The following is a 13,927-nucleotide window of genomic DNA, read 5'->3' as shown; positions in this document are numbered from 1 at the left end:
TCTATCAATAGGGCTCAATTCTATTGCTTCAATAGACTCTTCTTGACGATATCTCTCCGCTACATGGAGGGGTCGAATCCTCAGGGGGTTGGAGTAACTAGCGGCCATGCTGCTAGTGATCACGTAATCTCACAGATTCGTATCAATTTCCAGTCTAAATAAGAAGCCCGAGAGATGACAATCTCTTGTTTGGACGAGGCCACGTCACCTGTAACCTGCAACCAACTCCAGACCTTCAACAGCACGAACCCCCACCATGGCCCGCCTGATGTCCTTTCCCCCAGAAATCCTCGACCGACTTTTCTTTTATGCTGATTCGACGACGCGCAAGAACCTGCGATGCTCCAGCCACGTTCTCAGCGCCATTGGTCAGCGCTGGGTCTTTGACTGTCTGACCGTGAGTCTGACCGATGCGAGCTGCGACCGACTAGACCACATTATCAGCAGACCCGTGCTTGCCAAGTGCGTGACCAAGCTTTATATGAACACGTGGAATCTGGACGACAAGGTTAGTGATTGGGATTACTTGCAAGAGTTCCAATATCAAGAGAATGGTCGGTCCAGAACCAGCCTTGGGGAGCGTTTATGGAACGCGTTTGACCGTCTCAAAGAGCTTCCTCGCCTGGAGAGTCTTATTCTCCGGTTTCATGACGATTGTGGCGAGACTGAATTTGACAACTGTCTCCAGGGTCTCGCCGTTAGGGATGTAATATTGACGCGATTTCTGTCTGCAGTGGTTGCTCTGCCCCGGCCTCTGCGGGAGTTGGGCCTGCTGGACTTCCAAAATGTTTATTTCAATGAGACCCAAACCGCAGCAAATCGCAACAAGGTCCTGAACAGCCTCCAAATTTTGAGGCTTGATGTCACCAATGTTGATCGGGAAGAGAGCCAGTTCGTCCATGTATGTGCATTGAGACCCTTCTGTTGCACTTGCAAACTTCGCCTTTTTTTGTCCTAATATAGGCCTGAAATGCACAGGACTGCTACCGCAAACTGCCACGCTCCTGGCTGAAGCCCACGATGGCCAACCTCGAGCACTTGACGTTATACTCTCGCCTACGTGCCGGTTTCTGCCCAAAACTAGACCTGCGTGGCCTGCATTTCCCGCGCTTAAGATCGCTTTCTCTCGGCAATTACGCCTTCATGCATGACTCGCAGCTAGAATGGATTCTTTCGCACGGCCCGACCCTTCTCGAGCTCTACCTGGATCAATGCACTATCATTTATGAGGCAGCACTCTCTTTTAATGTCGATGAGCCGATCCCCGTTTCGGCCACCATCCTTTCCTTGGAAGACTTTCACCCGCATCCGGACCTGGTGGTCGACCGACTCTACGCCTCGTACAGCGGACGCTGGGCCGATTACTTTCGGGCCTTCGAAAACGCCCTCCCCCATCTACGGCACTTCCGGTTTGGATTCACGCCGGGGAGGTGGACCAGGAGGATTTTGCCGTTTGAACAAGACACGCAGATTGCGATTGGATTCCATCAACAGTGCTACATGGTCTTTTGTGACAAAACTTTATGGCCCGTGTATCTGCGGAAGATGAAGTGGAGATACGACTCGGGTGGGCATGAGAGACGCAAGGATGAGAAACCCTTGATGCCGTCTAACGAAGACCGCAGCGCTTTATTGGAGTTGTGTGCTAAGGTCGGGCAGTCACTCAAACTACATGAAGGGGAGTTCTTGAACCCAGAATAAGGATAGCATCTCCTGACAACAGACCTATCTAAGTTGTACATAAACCTTTGTCAATGCCTGTTTTACATGAGGGAATGGTCGAACTTGTTCTCCTGCTTCGTTTTCCTTATACTCGTTCACTCTGACCCTGGCCACTATCTCGGCCTTGAATGGCAACGCGGGATGGCTCCAGATATGGTTGACAGCATCATGATAGCATTCAATATTGATCCCCCTGAAACCTTTCCAGGCCGCCTCCCACATCAGCCAGTGGGCCATGGTCTTGGTGATGCCCGCGTTCATGTAATCTGTCCGTGTGGCCGTCCCCATCCGCTTCAGCACCTGTCTGGGTCCTTTTGCTTCCCATGTGCCTGGGTCCCTTGTATCTCCAGCATCGAGGAAGGCAGCAAAGACCGGGAACTGAGGCAAAGCGTCCGGCTCGAAAAGGGGCACCACTTGTCGCATATCGATTGGGTCCGCAGCGTCAAATGCGAGGGCGATGGAAGCCAGTGGAAAATCCATTCGTTCAAGGATGTCATCGCCAGTTAAGCTGGAATCCCACTCCTCTTCCCAGTACATGGCCCCTCCTGTTGCTGCAGACTCCGTTCGTTTGAATCGATACTCGGTGTCAAACACCCCGTAGGAGAGACCGGAGTCAATTTGGTGCTGGACCAGATACGTGGCGCCATTGAAGGTCGCTCGGAATCGTTCAGTCTGGTTCTCGGGGTAGAGCTCGGCCCACACGGGGGAGTGAAAGACGTTGCTGTGGCTGATGATCGCTTTGGCCCATTCGAGATGTTTGGGCTCGAGCTTGCGGATCTCAAAGTGGGAATCGATCTTGATCGGGTTCGTCATGATAAAGATCAACGGTTTCGAGATGAAATGACGGGTGGCCTACTCGATGGGAGAAGGAGTCTTTAAAGTGATCATCGTCTCACATCAGCACTAATGCCCGACCGCATGCAACCCCAACCCCGCCATCCCCTGCTTTGACCTGATCCAACCAGTCAATATCTTAGTCTGCATTTGTCCGACCGAGCAGTTCTGGATGGATTCTCTTAGTCCAGTTCGAGATCGTGTATCTGTACTGCAGATCCTACTGCCAGCTGTTTCCCTTCCATGGGAGATGTTGACGCAGCTGGCATAAATACTGGACATTGACCAGCTGGCATAAATATCAGACATTGACCAACCCCTCCCACGCTTTCCAGTCCTCATCTCGTCGACAGCCTTTCAAAATGACTACCCTCTCCCCTCTTTCTGAGCCCGTCCCTGGCGGCTTCCGCTGGATCATCACCCCCGAAGAGCGAGCACACATCGGCTCTTTACTTGACTGCCATGGTATTCCTTCCTTTCAATGTCTCCAAGGCCCTCAGCTCTAAGTAAAATACCCAGGCTCCGACATCTCGCGCCCGGCCACGCTCATGGTGCAAGACCACAAAATCTGCACCGGCTGTGGCAAGCACTCTGGCCTTGATGACTTGATCCAAAACGCCCTTTCGCTCGGCATCCATTCGGCCTCGTTCATGTTGGATGTGCTCCAGAATGGGCCCAAAAAGGATAGTCCAGCCCATGAGCTGTTTTGCTCGCGGTGTGGCGTGAAACATTCTGAGATGTTCCTTTGGATTCCTTCTAACCCTTGGTTATAATCGTGATGGTGTCTTTAGCTCATTCTTACTCCTGGGCTGCGGCCCTGCATCCATCAAAGTAGCAATCATTGCGCAGCTTTCTCGAGGATTTCCAAATCTTTCTTCTTTAGCTCCTGCTGATATTGCCTGATGTGCGGGTCTGGAATACAAAGATAGCCCATCATTCCCATCTTGTGTCCCGCACGTGGAACCCATTGCCCTCACCGTCCATGTCAACCTCTGCGACAACTTTCTCCTCCAATACCAACTCGTAAATCCTCGCCTTCTCCAAACCTACACTTACATCCTCCGCCTCCGCCTGACATCCTGTAAAGTGCACCTCGTCAAACCCAACAAATGGCACGGGTTCGCCTCCCGACTGGAAGTTCTCAACCACCCATTCTGCGTTTGATCCGACCAGAGTAGCAGTACTCTTCGGCGCACTGACCGTGTTGGTCACTGTGACCCCGGTGCTTTGATTCTCGACAATGCAAACCCCCTGATTCATGTCGGGCGATGTGATGTTGACAGAAAGGACAAGCACATCGCCTGGGGTGACGTAGATTTCGTCATAGTACTCCGCGTACCCTGGGTACCACTCGAACCAAGCGTCGGTGTATGGCTCTCCATTGATGACATAGAAATCCAGTCCCGTCTGTAGAATGGCGGCGGTGTAGGTCGCTCCATCGATTCCCACCCATGCGGAAGCAGCTTGGTATGTGCTGGGGTTTTCTGTCGAGCCGGCAGCCATCGATGTTGGTGTTGGTGTTGGGGCTGTAATGGTAGCTGACACAAAGGAGTAGAAGGTGTTGACAGGGGCATTCTCTAGAACAGCACCGGCCCAGTTGGAGCTATAGGAGGGTTCCGCTTGCTCTTCCAATTGAATATTGAGTGGAATCACCTGCTGAGCGGCGGGTCTGTACTTGATCTCACGCAGAGGGTTGGAAATGCGTTCGCGCCTCGGTCTGCGTGTGTCATTGTGTGGAGATGGTGCGGCCAGGGCGAGCACCAGATGGACAAGGCAGATGGACGCTATGAGAGACTGACAATTGACCTTCATTATTAAAAGAGAAGAATCATGACCGAACATACCACAGGGGGTGGCTTCGAGGTTATATACCGCGACTCGCGCTAGGGCTTTTGCTCGCTTCGACCGAATACGCCCTAATCTAAATAACCCTCGCTACACTTCTTACGAGGCGCTATTCATCTAGTCCTAGCTACTCCCTGCGCTCGGCATTTTGCTTGATGCAATCTAATTACTCTAACCTCGGTCGGGGGACTTAATATTACATCGCCGTCTTGGAAGGTCACTCAACTAGCCGCTCTCATCTGGTTCCCAGTTTTGCTCCAGTTGCCGCCGGCAACGGAGATGACGATGGTCTTGCAGTTGGCGATAGAAGTGCGGCAGAACTGTACAAGGGCCGGGAGATTGAAGCGATTGAGGCGTTGCCGATGGGCTGCAGCGGGCCATTGGTATTTTGGCATCCAGACACATAGTCGACCGTCACATAGCACCCGTCGGCAAAATATGCATGGCCGCAGATCTCACATTGCCCCCCTGACTCTTGGAAAATATGGTCATACGCCCTGGAGACCTGTTAGCTAGCTCACGGACGATCGAGGGGTAAACTGAAAACGTACGCGGCGATTTGCCTTCCCGGCATCTCACAGTCGTCACCTTTGACAAAGACGCCGCATCCGAAGCCGGCATTCTTTCCATCCGTGTAGCATTCTCCTGAGTCGTAACTGTCGTCGGTGGTCCTGTGATGGAACTTAGCACTCGCTGTTTGAATATCAAATCATGCAACATACCCGTAGATTGTGTTGTCCTTGAGAAAGCTCTTGGCCATGTCACAGAACTCGGCGAGGCCATCGAATGACCCACACCGTGATGACCCATGGCAGTCATAGCTGGTCTCGGTAGGCAGTGCGCTCGTCGTGGTGGTTGTTCGTGTGGTGGTCTTGGTCGTCGTCGTTGATGTGGTAGTTGCAAACACAGTCGACCACCAGCTCTCGAGCTGGTCGTCAAGGAAGCTCACAAGAGCAGCATTCGACGTCGTGGCTGATTCCACAATGGTAGCCGTCCCTTCGTCCAGACCGTTCTCGTCCACTGTCTTCGTCGTCGTCGTAGCTGCAGCTGCGCAGGCCGTGATAGTCTCGCATACTGAGGTGACGGTGGTGGTGGAATAGGTGGAGGCGGGGGTCACCAGGGAACTGTGGATGTAGGCAGTGCAGACATCGGCCTCCTCGGCCTCACAGTCTGTATCCTGGGATTGACATCGCTTGCCTTTGCAGATCCCATTCTCACAGTCGTCGCCAGTACAGGTGACTACACGACAATCGCGGCCAGTGCAGACGAAGTCGCTGCTGGAGCACTGCCGGCCAAGGCAACCCCATGAAAGGCAGCGCAGACCAAAGCAGATGCCACTTCCGCCGCTGTCATCGCCGCCGTTGTCGTCGTCATCGTCGTTGTTGTCATCGTCATCTTCTCCACGAGTTATGTCGCAATCTTCCCCTATACAGCCATGATCTTGGCAGTTATCGCCCTCGCAGTGGCCATCTACACAGTCCGCACCAGTACATGCCGTCGGAATGCAGTCTTCCCCAATACAGAGGCGGTTGTGGCAGTCAGACCCTGTACAGCCCCGCTCGATGCAAAGCCCACTCCCGGTACACCCGCCGTTGACGCATCCTGGGCCAGTACATTTGGAGACCGAAGGGGGATTCTCATCGCTGGGGTCAATAAAGCTAGACGCGCTCTCCTCACCGCAGTCGACAAGACAAGGTCCGTCGCAGAAGCTATAGCACTTATGACCGCAGTTCGCGTTGCAAGTAGGACTGGGAGGGCCGCCTATTCGGGTTAGTGCTGTGTTTGCTGATCGAGAGGAGAGACAACTCGCCTTGTTCAAATGTGACTTTTGGATATCCAGTCTCGCTGGAACCGGTGGTCCAAGGCCAGGGTGGGATGCTCACCGTTCGGGTGACAATGGGCAGGTGGGTGACCCCTTCCTCTCCCAGCGGGTTAGGGTCGTTTGTTACCACCACCGGGGGGATTTCCAGACTAGGGGTTAGTGTGGCGACTGTAGAGGTCACGCTGTCGGTCAGATTCCAATTGTAGTAGTTCAACGTCTGGGTGGTGATAGCTGGTAGCGGTATTGTTGTTGACATGATGTACCGGGTGATGGTGGATGTGACTGTGGGGGTCCCATCGACAGTGATGGTCTTCGTGGTGGTCCAAGCCACTTCGAGGGAAGTGGGATAACCGTCTCCAAATCCAATGGTGGTTGGGGCATCGAGAACTGATTTGGGCCAGATGATGCTCACGGGGGCAATGGCCGTGACTGTCGGCGAGTCCCCCAGCACCTCCTCCCCGACGTAGAGAAGGCCAGTCCCGTCACTCCCTCCTTCCAAGTTCGCACCGGCCATGCTGGTATCATCGGGATCGAGACTGTTCGGATTGGTAAGGGAACCCGGTCCACCCATATCCAGAGCCCAGGCGAACAATCCGCCCAGGCATTTGCCGTTGGCGTAGTCGGCTTTTTGCTTCAAAGTTCGAGCATTATCGAAGGAGACCCTGGATAGCGACTTGGGGTTAGATACGAACTACATACATCCTGGGAGCATTCATGGCCACTCACCATTGATCCCTGCCCCAGGTAATCCAGTTCACGGCTGCTTCCTCGTCGTACTGCACATCAGGCGAGTAGCGCTCAATGATCCGGTTAATCTCGTAGTCGGAAAGGACCCCCTCCGTAGCCGTACACTCGCCGGCACGCGCTCCGCCTGAGAACTCGCAGTTGGGAGAGTTACAGGAAGCGTCCTTGAGGGTAAAGGATCTGCCATAGAAGCCAAGACCGAGCAAGACCTTGCTGGGATCGACCCCGTTGCGCCATAGGAGGTTGAGACCGTCGGTAATTTCTAAGAAGGTTGCTTAGCTAGGACATGACCACAGATGAAGAGGCCTACCAGTCAGGTTGGTGTGCGGATTGACAACGGAGCTTGTCCAATCGCTGTTGCCATCCCAGGTACCGTGGATGTCATAGGTCATCACGTTGAGAAAATCCACGTACTCTGCCATTCCGGCCACATCAAAGCCCTTCAGATACCCTGGCTTTCATTAGCAGGGCTCGGGCCTCGCACGAGCTCATCGCTTACAGTATGATGCAGGGAGTGTTGCTGTCAGGCCGTACTTGGTGCCCACGGCTTCACGGAGCTCAGAAAGAAATGTCACGAAGTTGGCCGTGTCTCTGGCGGCACCACCTGCGGAAGCTTAGTGTCTAGAAGAACAGCGGTAGGCGATCTGTGCCCGCTACTGACCTCTGTCATCTGCTGCTGGGTATTCCCAGTCAATGTCAATCCCATCAAACCCGTAATCCTCCAACCAGCTAAGAGCCGAGTCAATGAAGGCTTTGCGGGTGCCTGGGAACCGCGTCATGTCTGAAAAGACCTTGCCCCCGACATCCCAACCTCCAACGGCGATGTAGGTCTTTAATGACGGTTTCTTCTTCTTTAGCGCAACAAAGTTCTTCATGTGTTCTTCGTCGTCAGGATTGGTTGTGGTCATGGTGAACTCAGTCTCGTCAATGCCAGCAAAGGAGTAGAAGAGATGCTGCACATATACAACAAATCGTCTTAGCTTTGTCCGTAATCCCACCAGATCGAAGGAAATCGACCCTAACATACCGTCCAAGGAGCAACATTGATGTCCTCTGGCAAGACAACGTCACACAGTCGCTGGGAGTTCCAGCCTTCATAATATCCAATATAAATATCCTGCGTGGACTGTCCAGAGCATGAACTAGAAAGAATAAGGTTGTTAGCAGGGAACAACTTCTCATTATCCCAAGACTTACGGTACGTTAACTGGGTCACAGCCACTCTGACAGCCAGCACCACAAAAGTCCTCGGTGGTGCCACAGAAACTGGTCCATCGTCAGCAAGATATAGCGACCTCCTCGTGACCTCACAAACCCAAACTCGGAGCAGCAAACGTTCAGGGGACACTCGGTTCCTGGGGTCTCGGCATATTCTCAATCCTTCTTAGCAGCCGTACGCATCGAGATGGAGCAAGCCCTTACCTCCGCACTCGGCAACAGCATCGCAGTTTGAGATGCAAGCATCACCACAAAAGTCAGGTCCAAAGCCGCAGTATCCTTCTTTCGAACAACAACCTGACACGCATTCCTCGGTCTCGGAGCAGGTCCCAGACTGTGCCCAAGTGGACGGGGCAAGTGCAGCGAGCAACACCAACCGCGACCACATCCCAGTAGATGGGAGGAACATGATTGCCTATTACTATCGGTGGGCGGTACCCAGCATTGTACTACAATCTTGATGTGGTTCGCAGGGCAACTTATAGGAAGGCCGCAGGGTCGGCCATCTCGGATTTGGGGTCTCTCCGACCGTAACTCTAATGGACCTGCATTTTAATTTCGAGCAAAACTGCCTAACGCACTCCCATCACAGCCGCACAAATCCTTGTGGCCTTGGCAGGGGTGGCTGCCCGCCAAATTCCGGCGGCGCAGTCTGCTGGTGGGGATCTGTCTAGTATAGCCCCCTGCCACACGGCACGCACAACGACATTGTGGCCGGGATATGACGGGTAATTGGCATTGAGGTTGATGGCAATGCGATAAAAGACGGGGTCTGTGTTGCTACTATCCCAACGTCCTCTAGTGCTACTACCCCGAGGTCATACTGGGCGAGTGGAGAACAATGGATGCAGGCAGGCGCACAAAAGACTGGATAGGTATCAAGACGGCAGCAAGGGCCCGGGGGCCGTGTTTAAGTAGGTTGAGTGCTTCATGCCTTCCCCTTGCAATATTCTCCCAGTACATTGTCACTCATTCCATGATGGTTCTCCCTTCGCGTGTCTCTGCCGGCGTGCCGGGGCTTAGGATGCTTTTCGTGATCTTTACCCTCCTTTCTCTGGCATCATCGTTTCCATTCCATCCAGATCTTCTTGATAGTCAGCTCAACTCTGTCGATGCACCTCGCCATGTCAAGAGGGACGTCTACACCTTCCCGCGGGTCACCTACGGAGATACTTGTTCTGAGGCGCAAAAAACCTACATCGAGCAGGAACTCAACGAGATGATTGACTTGGTGAGTGGATAGAAACGATGCTATTAATATTTAGTCCCTAGCTAAGCTCCTGCGCAGCTCCAGACAACGACCCAGAACATCAACAACCTGCGATTGCACCTCGAGCAACGGGCCCAGCCGCAAAATTGGGGCGCGAACTACGACTACATTTCCAAACTTCTCGCTACATGGCAGGCGTACATGGGGAACATCAAGCTTACTCGGCAAACCCAATCCTACCAGTGGAATCAGCATCTTTATACATTTACTGAGGCCATTGACAAGATGGACCACGTCATCGGTACTTGCGGGCGCCAATGGAACAGTTCCTGGTAACTAACCTGGCTTTCCATAGGCATTTACAACGTCATCCTTAACAAACTGTACTTTGGAGGGCCGGCTGTTCTGTTTCATTGCAACGATGAGCACTACCAACTGACAACCCCTCCCGCGGGCGAAGATCAAACTCGCCGTAAGGATCCCCGGTGACCATCGAACGCAGATCGTGTAAGCTGACGCCTCGGCACCTCAAGGATGGTATTTAGATACACGCCCCGTGGGGGTTTCCGAAGGTTTGCGCCATCTACACGCCACGGGAAGGTTATGCCACGAGGACGACGGGCTGCAAGGATGGGGGATTCAGAATCAAATCAATGGCAAGGACGAGGTTTGTATCTGCCCGGCTGCTTTTGCACGGGCCGCGACCAGACAGAAGCTGGAGGATATCGCCAACACACAGAACGCTTTGAACGGGAAAAAGATCGATGACCTCAAACTACGGGCTATCGTGGGGTCAGTGCTGCATGAACTCACCCATCTGCCAGGGGTCATGGGAACACCGACCGGTAAGCCGCCCCAAAGTAGAGTGGAAGGTACTTACTTACTCTGATTGAATAGCGGACTTGCGATACAATATCAACCCCGGTGGTGGGCGGCCTGCCATGAAAGGAGCTGCATACCGCGGTGCCGGAGTGCGAGCGCTGGCAGCCGGACATCCTCTCCTGACGGCGCAAAACGCAGGTCAGTCTCCCACTACCGTCGGGCTTTAGATCGACCTAACGCTAAACTTCCAGATTCTCTTGCATATCTGGCCATAGCCTCGTGGTACGACGCCTGTAACTGGTCTATGGACATTTGTGGCACAGCGGTCGACAAGCTCCGTCAGGGCAATAAATTCGAGAGGTTTGACTTTGACTGAGGGAGCCAGCGTACCATAGCATCCAGAATAGCATCCAGAATACATCCAGTGAACTGCCCGTGGAACTTCTCCTGCTGAGCCTGCACTATGTCCCACTGCACAGCGAACTCAGCTCCAGTCCCGATGTAGTAAGAGACTTTGCCATCTGTTCTACCCGTAGGCAAGCTCCACATTCTAGTCAGCCATGTTGAGTTTTTCGGAGCAGACTGGCCGCTGCCCGATATCAAAAAGGTGCATTGGAAATTCTCGTTAAGCACGGCTTCAGTCTATGGCCACTTCCCCCTTGCCATCCCGTCATCAAGAGTCATGTCGAAACGGCAGAGGTTTCGATCGAGCACGGTGTCAATCCACATTTGTGGGTGTTTTACACGGGTGACGAGGCGGATCTCGATAACCTCCACAGCTCGATCTGGTACGCAGTGCAGGATCGTAACTGGAGATGTTGAAGTTCCGCGTCTCGAAGGGTGTGCAGCCCGACAGAGAAGATCTTCACCTCACAGAGAAGACCAAATTCAAGCAAGCTATCCGAACTCTAATGGCGTCCTCCTACAACGACCCTCTCAATGGAGACTACGTCACAGGATTTGTGGACCTCGCGGGGAAGCGGCCTGCGGCCGTAATCCGGATTCAATCAGATGTTTTACTTATTCAACCTTATACCCATACATTCGTCGGAGGCGCGGAATCCAGATCCTAACCCAGCTGGTTGATTGTGATGGTTTGTATTGGCTAGAATAACCCAAGTCTCCTTTTCTTCCACTGTAGTCCCATTTTCTTTAGCATTTGTCATAGAAATACGGCATGCCTAGAATGGAAAACCGATGCTACCAGTATACTCCAACAAGGTTCCATCTCTAGCCCTTGCCACTACCCGGTGGGGGGTACGGCATCCCCAATTTCCGAGAGCCTTGTCTTTTTCTCAGGGGAAATCAGGCCACGGGATCACACGGCAACGCTCGGATACGGCCTTGCGTGAGTGGATGAGCCTACCCCTGCATGAACTACAGCGTGTACTCCGTAGTCTCCGTGGTCTAGATAAACAATGACTGACCCCGAAGGATTGTTCCGCGTATTGCCAATGTAACCTCGATCAGGTCCGGTGGAGTTCATATCTGCCAAGGCGGGTCGGTCCGGTTCAACCAGACGCCTCTTTGCTATGATTTGCTGCTGTCTACTCCCTCTTGCTCTTGGCGGGTATCAGATTGATCGTCCCCTGCATGGGGGATGTGATAAGTGGAGTTGTAGCCATGTGAACTGCAACCTCCGAATGCGCCTTCTGTTTTCCCCGCAACTGCTCCTCCAGTAATTGGATGGCTCAGCGCGACCGGTTCATGCGTCTCGGAATTAAGTCTCTGCGTTGGAGTCTAATGTAAGCCGCAGGGTCCTTGGCTCTCGGAGTCCCTTGCCCGCGGGATATCCGGAGCAGTAGAGTCATCAATGGCGTCTGGATTGGCCTAACCCTACCTTTCAAAAGGATTCTCTAGTCGTCCGAGACGTTACAATGGTGTCTAGTCTTGATCACAGGACATCCCTTCCATCGCGCACATAAAGGTGGATTATGGGCCAATACCGGACGAGATCAAGGCCTCTTGCTTGTTGATCACTGCCTACTCCGAGTCACCGTTCGCTAACATGATTGCCATTCAGGGTCTGACTTTGGCTTTTGCCGTGCTGGCTTCGTCCAGCGCCACGATTCTCAGCAAACGTTGGACGAACGGGGACTCTCCCACAGGGGATACTGACCCTGGCGTGACCACGGGCTGCTCCTACTGGGCCAACTCGATTGCTGAGGGCGATACATGTGCGGATCTTCTGCAATACTTCGGTATCACGACCGCGCAGCTGGTTGCATGGGTGAGTATTCCCTTCTGATCCATTCTCAATCTCTGCCACTGACCAATGGGGTTGTTTTTTCTCTCCTTCTAGAACCCATCTCTGTCTCAGTCGGATTGTGAATTGGAAGTTGGGCTCAGCTACTGCGTCGAAGCACCCAATGTCTCTCCCCCGACCACCACGACCAGCACTACTACAACGGGGGCTACCTCGACCACCAAGACCACTACCGTCACTACTACAACAGGGGGTCCATCTCCGACACAGACTGGACTCACCTCAGAATGCAATGACTTTTACCTTGTGGAGAAAGGCGACTATTGTCAAGCCATTGTTGATTTGTACGGAAGCTTTACGTTGGAACAATTCTACGCGTGGAATCCGTGAGTGTCCCCCCTTAACCCCAAGCCAGCCCCCGGCTGACATTTGTCTCTACCAGTGCCGTCAAGAACGACTGTTCTGGGCTCCAAGCCGGTTACTATATTTGCGTCGGGGTCTCTGGATCCATTACCACCACCAAAACAACCTTGACCACAACCACAAGCGCTCCTCCATCGACGACGACTGCCCCCCACTCGCCCCAGCAGAGTGGCATCGCCGAGCATTGTATGCATCTTCGTCCAAGATACCGCAACATCTGCTAACCGCTGCTTAGGCAATGATTATTATTTTGTTGTCTCCGGCGATACGTGTATTGCGATTGCTTCCGGTAATGGGATCTCACTCGCCGACTTCTACGCTTGGAACCCAGCGGTCGGCTCATCGTGCGCTGGCCTCCAAGCTGGATATTACGTCTGCGTTGGCGTCTCTGGTGAATCTCCCTTGTTTCCTATTTTGATCCTTTTCTAAGGTCCCCAGGTGCAAGCACAACAACCAAAACCGCATCAACGACCACGACCGCCACCTCGTCCGGACCGTCCCCGACTCAGTCCGGCATAGCCAGCGACTGCACCACCTTCTATCAAGCTAAGTCCGGCGACAGCTGCTGGACGATCACGAGTGAAGAATACACCTACCTCACCCAGGACCTCTTCTACCAATGGAACCCCGCCGTCGGGTCGACGTGCAGTAACCTCCAGACAGGGTACTACTACTGCGTGGCCACCTCTGATGTCGCACCGATGCCCGACACCATCAGCACCTGTGCCCAGTGGCATCAGGTTGCGAGCGGAGATACGTGCTGGGATATCCAGCAGCAGTACGGGATCACCGCCGCTCAGTTCGGGAGGTGGAACCCCTATGTCGGGTCTGGATGCGCAAGTCTGTGGCTGGGATACTTTGTGTGTGTTGGTGTTTAGGGAACGATGTATGCAAGTAGATAATGCATCTAATGTACCTTGGATGGGCAATGGTTGACTATCCACGGCACTCAACCGGGCAATGACAAGCATACCACTCGATACAAGCATACCCTCTCCGGCTATTCGTAAACACAAGATTTCCTATCGACTTGTGGGAGATGTGCATGTATCTTCGAAATTGTTGTGTGATATATATATCT

General features: G+C 53.2%; 7 protein-coding genes across 7 annotated transcripts; 4 read left to right on the top strand and 3 right to left on the bottom strand.

Annotated features, from left to right (window-relative positions):
* Positions 1-256: 256 nt before the first annotated feature.
* BDV14DRAFT_204058 (uncharacterized protein) lies at positions 257-1,701 on the top strand (the record flags this gene model as incomplete). Its single annotated transcript, XM_073774437.1, has 2 exons — positions 257-901; positions 979-1,701. 2 exons carry the CDS (start codon positions 257-259, stop codon positions 1,699-1,701), a joined length of 1,368 nt encoding a protein of 455 aa, XP_073624020.1.
* A 3-nt stretch (positions 1,702-1,704) lies between these two features.
* On the bottom strand, positions 1,705-2,625 carry BDV14DRAFT_181090 (uncharacterized protein). The gene has a single exon (XM_073770007.1). It carries the CDS (start codon positions 2,533-2,535, stop codon positions 1,726-1,728), a length of 810 nt encoding a protein of 269 aa, XP_073624019.1. The 5' UTR covers positions 2,536-2,625; the 3' UTR covers positions 1,705-1,725.
* Positions 2,626-2,689: 64 nt separating this feature from the next.
* On the top strand, positions 2,690-3,481 carry BDV14DRAFT_181089 (RBP protein). Its single transcript, XM_073770006.1, has 2 exons — positions 2,690-3,021; positions 3,076-3,481. Exons 1-2 carry the CDS (start codon positions 2,919-2,921, stop codon positions 3,327-3,329), a joined length of 357 nt encoding a protein of 118 aa, XP_073624018.1. The 5' UTR covers positions 2,690-2,918; the 3' UTR covers positions 3,330-3,481.
* On the bottom strand, positions 3,410-4,368 carry BDV14DRAFT_211275 (A4/G1 family peptidase; the record flags this gene model as incomplete). Its single annotated transcript, XM_073776062.1, has 1 exon — positions 3,410-4,368. One exon carries the CDS (start codon positions 4,366-4,368, stop codon positions 3,490-3,492), a length of 879 nt encoding a protein of 292 aa, XP_073624017.1. The 3' UTR covers positions 3,410-3,489.
* A 268-nt stretch (positions 4,369-4,636) lies between these two features.
* Positions 4,637-8,594, bottom strand: BDV14DRAFT_211273 (bacteriodes thetaiotaomicron symbiotic chitinase; the record flags this gene model as incomplete). Its single annotated transcript, XM_073776061.1, has 13 exons — positions 4,637-4,691; positions 4,728-4,898; positions 4,953-5,072; positions 5,124-6,162; positions 6,212-6,885; positions 6,950-7,229; positions 7,278-7,418; positions 7,467-7,571; positions 7,629-7,920; positions 7,995-8,109; positions 8,165-8,233; positions 8,283-8,340; positions 8,390-8,594. 13 exons carry the CDS (start codon positions 8,592-8,594, stop codon positions 4,637-4,639), a joined length of 3,324 nt encoding a protein of 1,107 aa, XP_073624016.1.
* Positions 8,595-9,164: 570 nt separating this feature from the next.
* Positions 9,165-10,593, top strand: BDV14DRAFT_204053 (uncharacterized protein; the record flags this gene model as incomplete). Its single annotated transcript, XM_073774436.1, has 6 exons — positions 9,165-9,416; positions 9,474-9,696; positions 9,751-9,867; positions 9,929-10,240; positions 10,293-10,415; positions 10,469-10,593. The coding sequence occupies 6 exons, from the start codon at positions 9,165-9,167 to the stop codon at positions 10,591-10,593; spliced, it is 1,152 nt and encodes a 383-aa protein (XP_073624015.1).
* Positions 10,594-12,225: 1,632 nt separating this feature from the next.
* BDV14DRAFT_204052 (putative LysM domain protein) lies at positions 12,226-13,724 on the top strand (the record flags this gene model as incomplete). The annotated part of the gene is made up of 5 exons (XM_073774435.1): positions 12,226-12,447; positions 12,520-12,809; positions 12,866-13,032; positions 13,082-13,237; positions 13,285-13,724. 5 exons carry the CDS (start codon positions 12,226-12,228, stop codon positions 13,722-13,724), a joined length of 1,275 nt encoding a protein of 424 aa, XP_073624014.1.
* Between the last annotated feature and the right edge of the window lie 203 nt (positions 13,725-13,927).

This window comes from Aspergillus stella-maris, assembly GCF_047715825.1.
Source record: "Aspergillus stella-maris strain CBS 113639 unplaced genomic scaffold BDV14scaffold_69, whole genome shotgun sequence".
Classification (NCBI taxonomy): Eukaryota; Fungi; Ascomycota; class Eurotiomycetes; order Eurotiales; family Aspergillaceae; genus Aspergillus; species Aspergillus stella-maris.
The sequence above is the reverse complement of the archived record's forward strand: the minus strand, read 5'-3'. Positions and strand labels throughout refer to the sequence as shown.

What these genes read in the sequence shown, in the direction of transcription:
- BDV14DRAFT_181089 (XM_073770006.1), top strand. Translation starts at nt 2,919, where the DNA reads ATGACTACCCTCTCCCCTCTTTCTGAGCCCGTCCCTGGCGGCTTCCGC. An exon ending in CTCTTTACTTGACTGCCATG is followed by an intron (nt 3,022 to 3,075) that starts GTATTCCTTCCT and finishes TAAAATACCCAG; the next exon opens with GCTCCGACATCTCGCGCCCG.
- BDV14DRAFT_181090 (XM_073770007.1), bottom strand. Translation starts at nt 2,535, where the DNA reads ATGACGAACCCGATCAAGATCGATTCCCACTTTGAGATCCGCAAGCTC.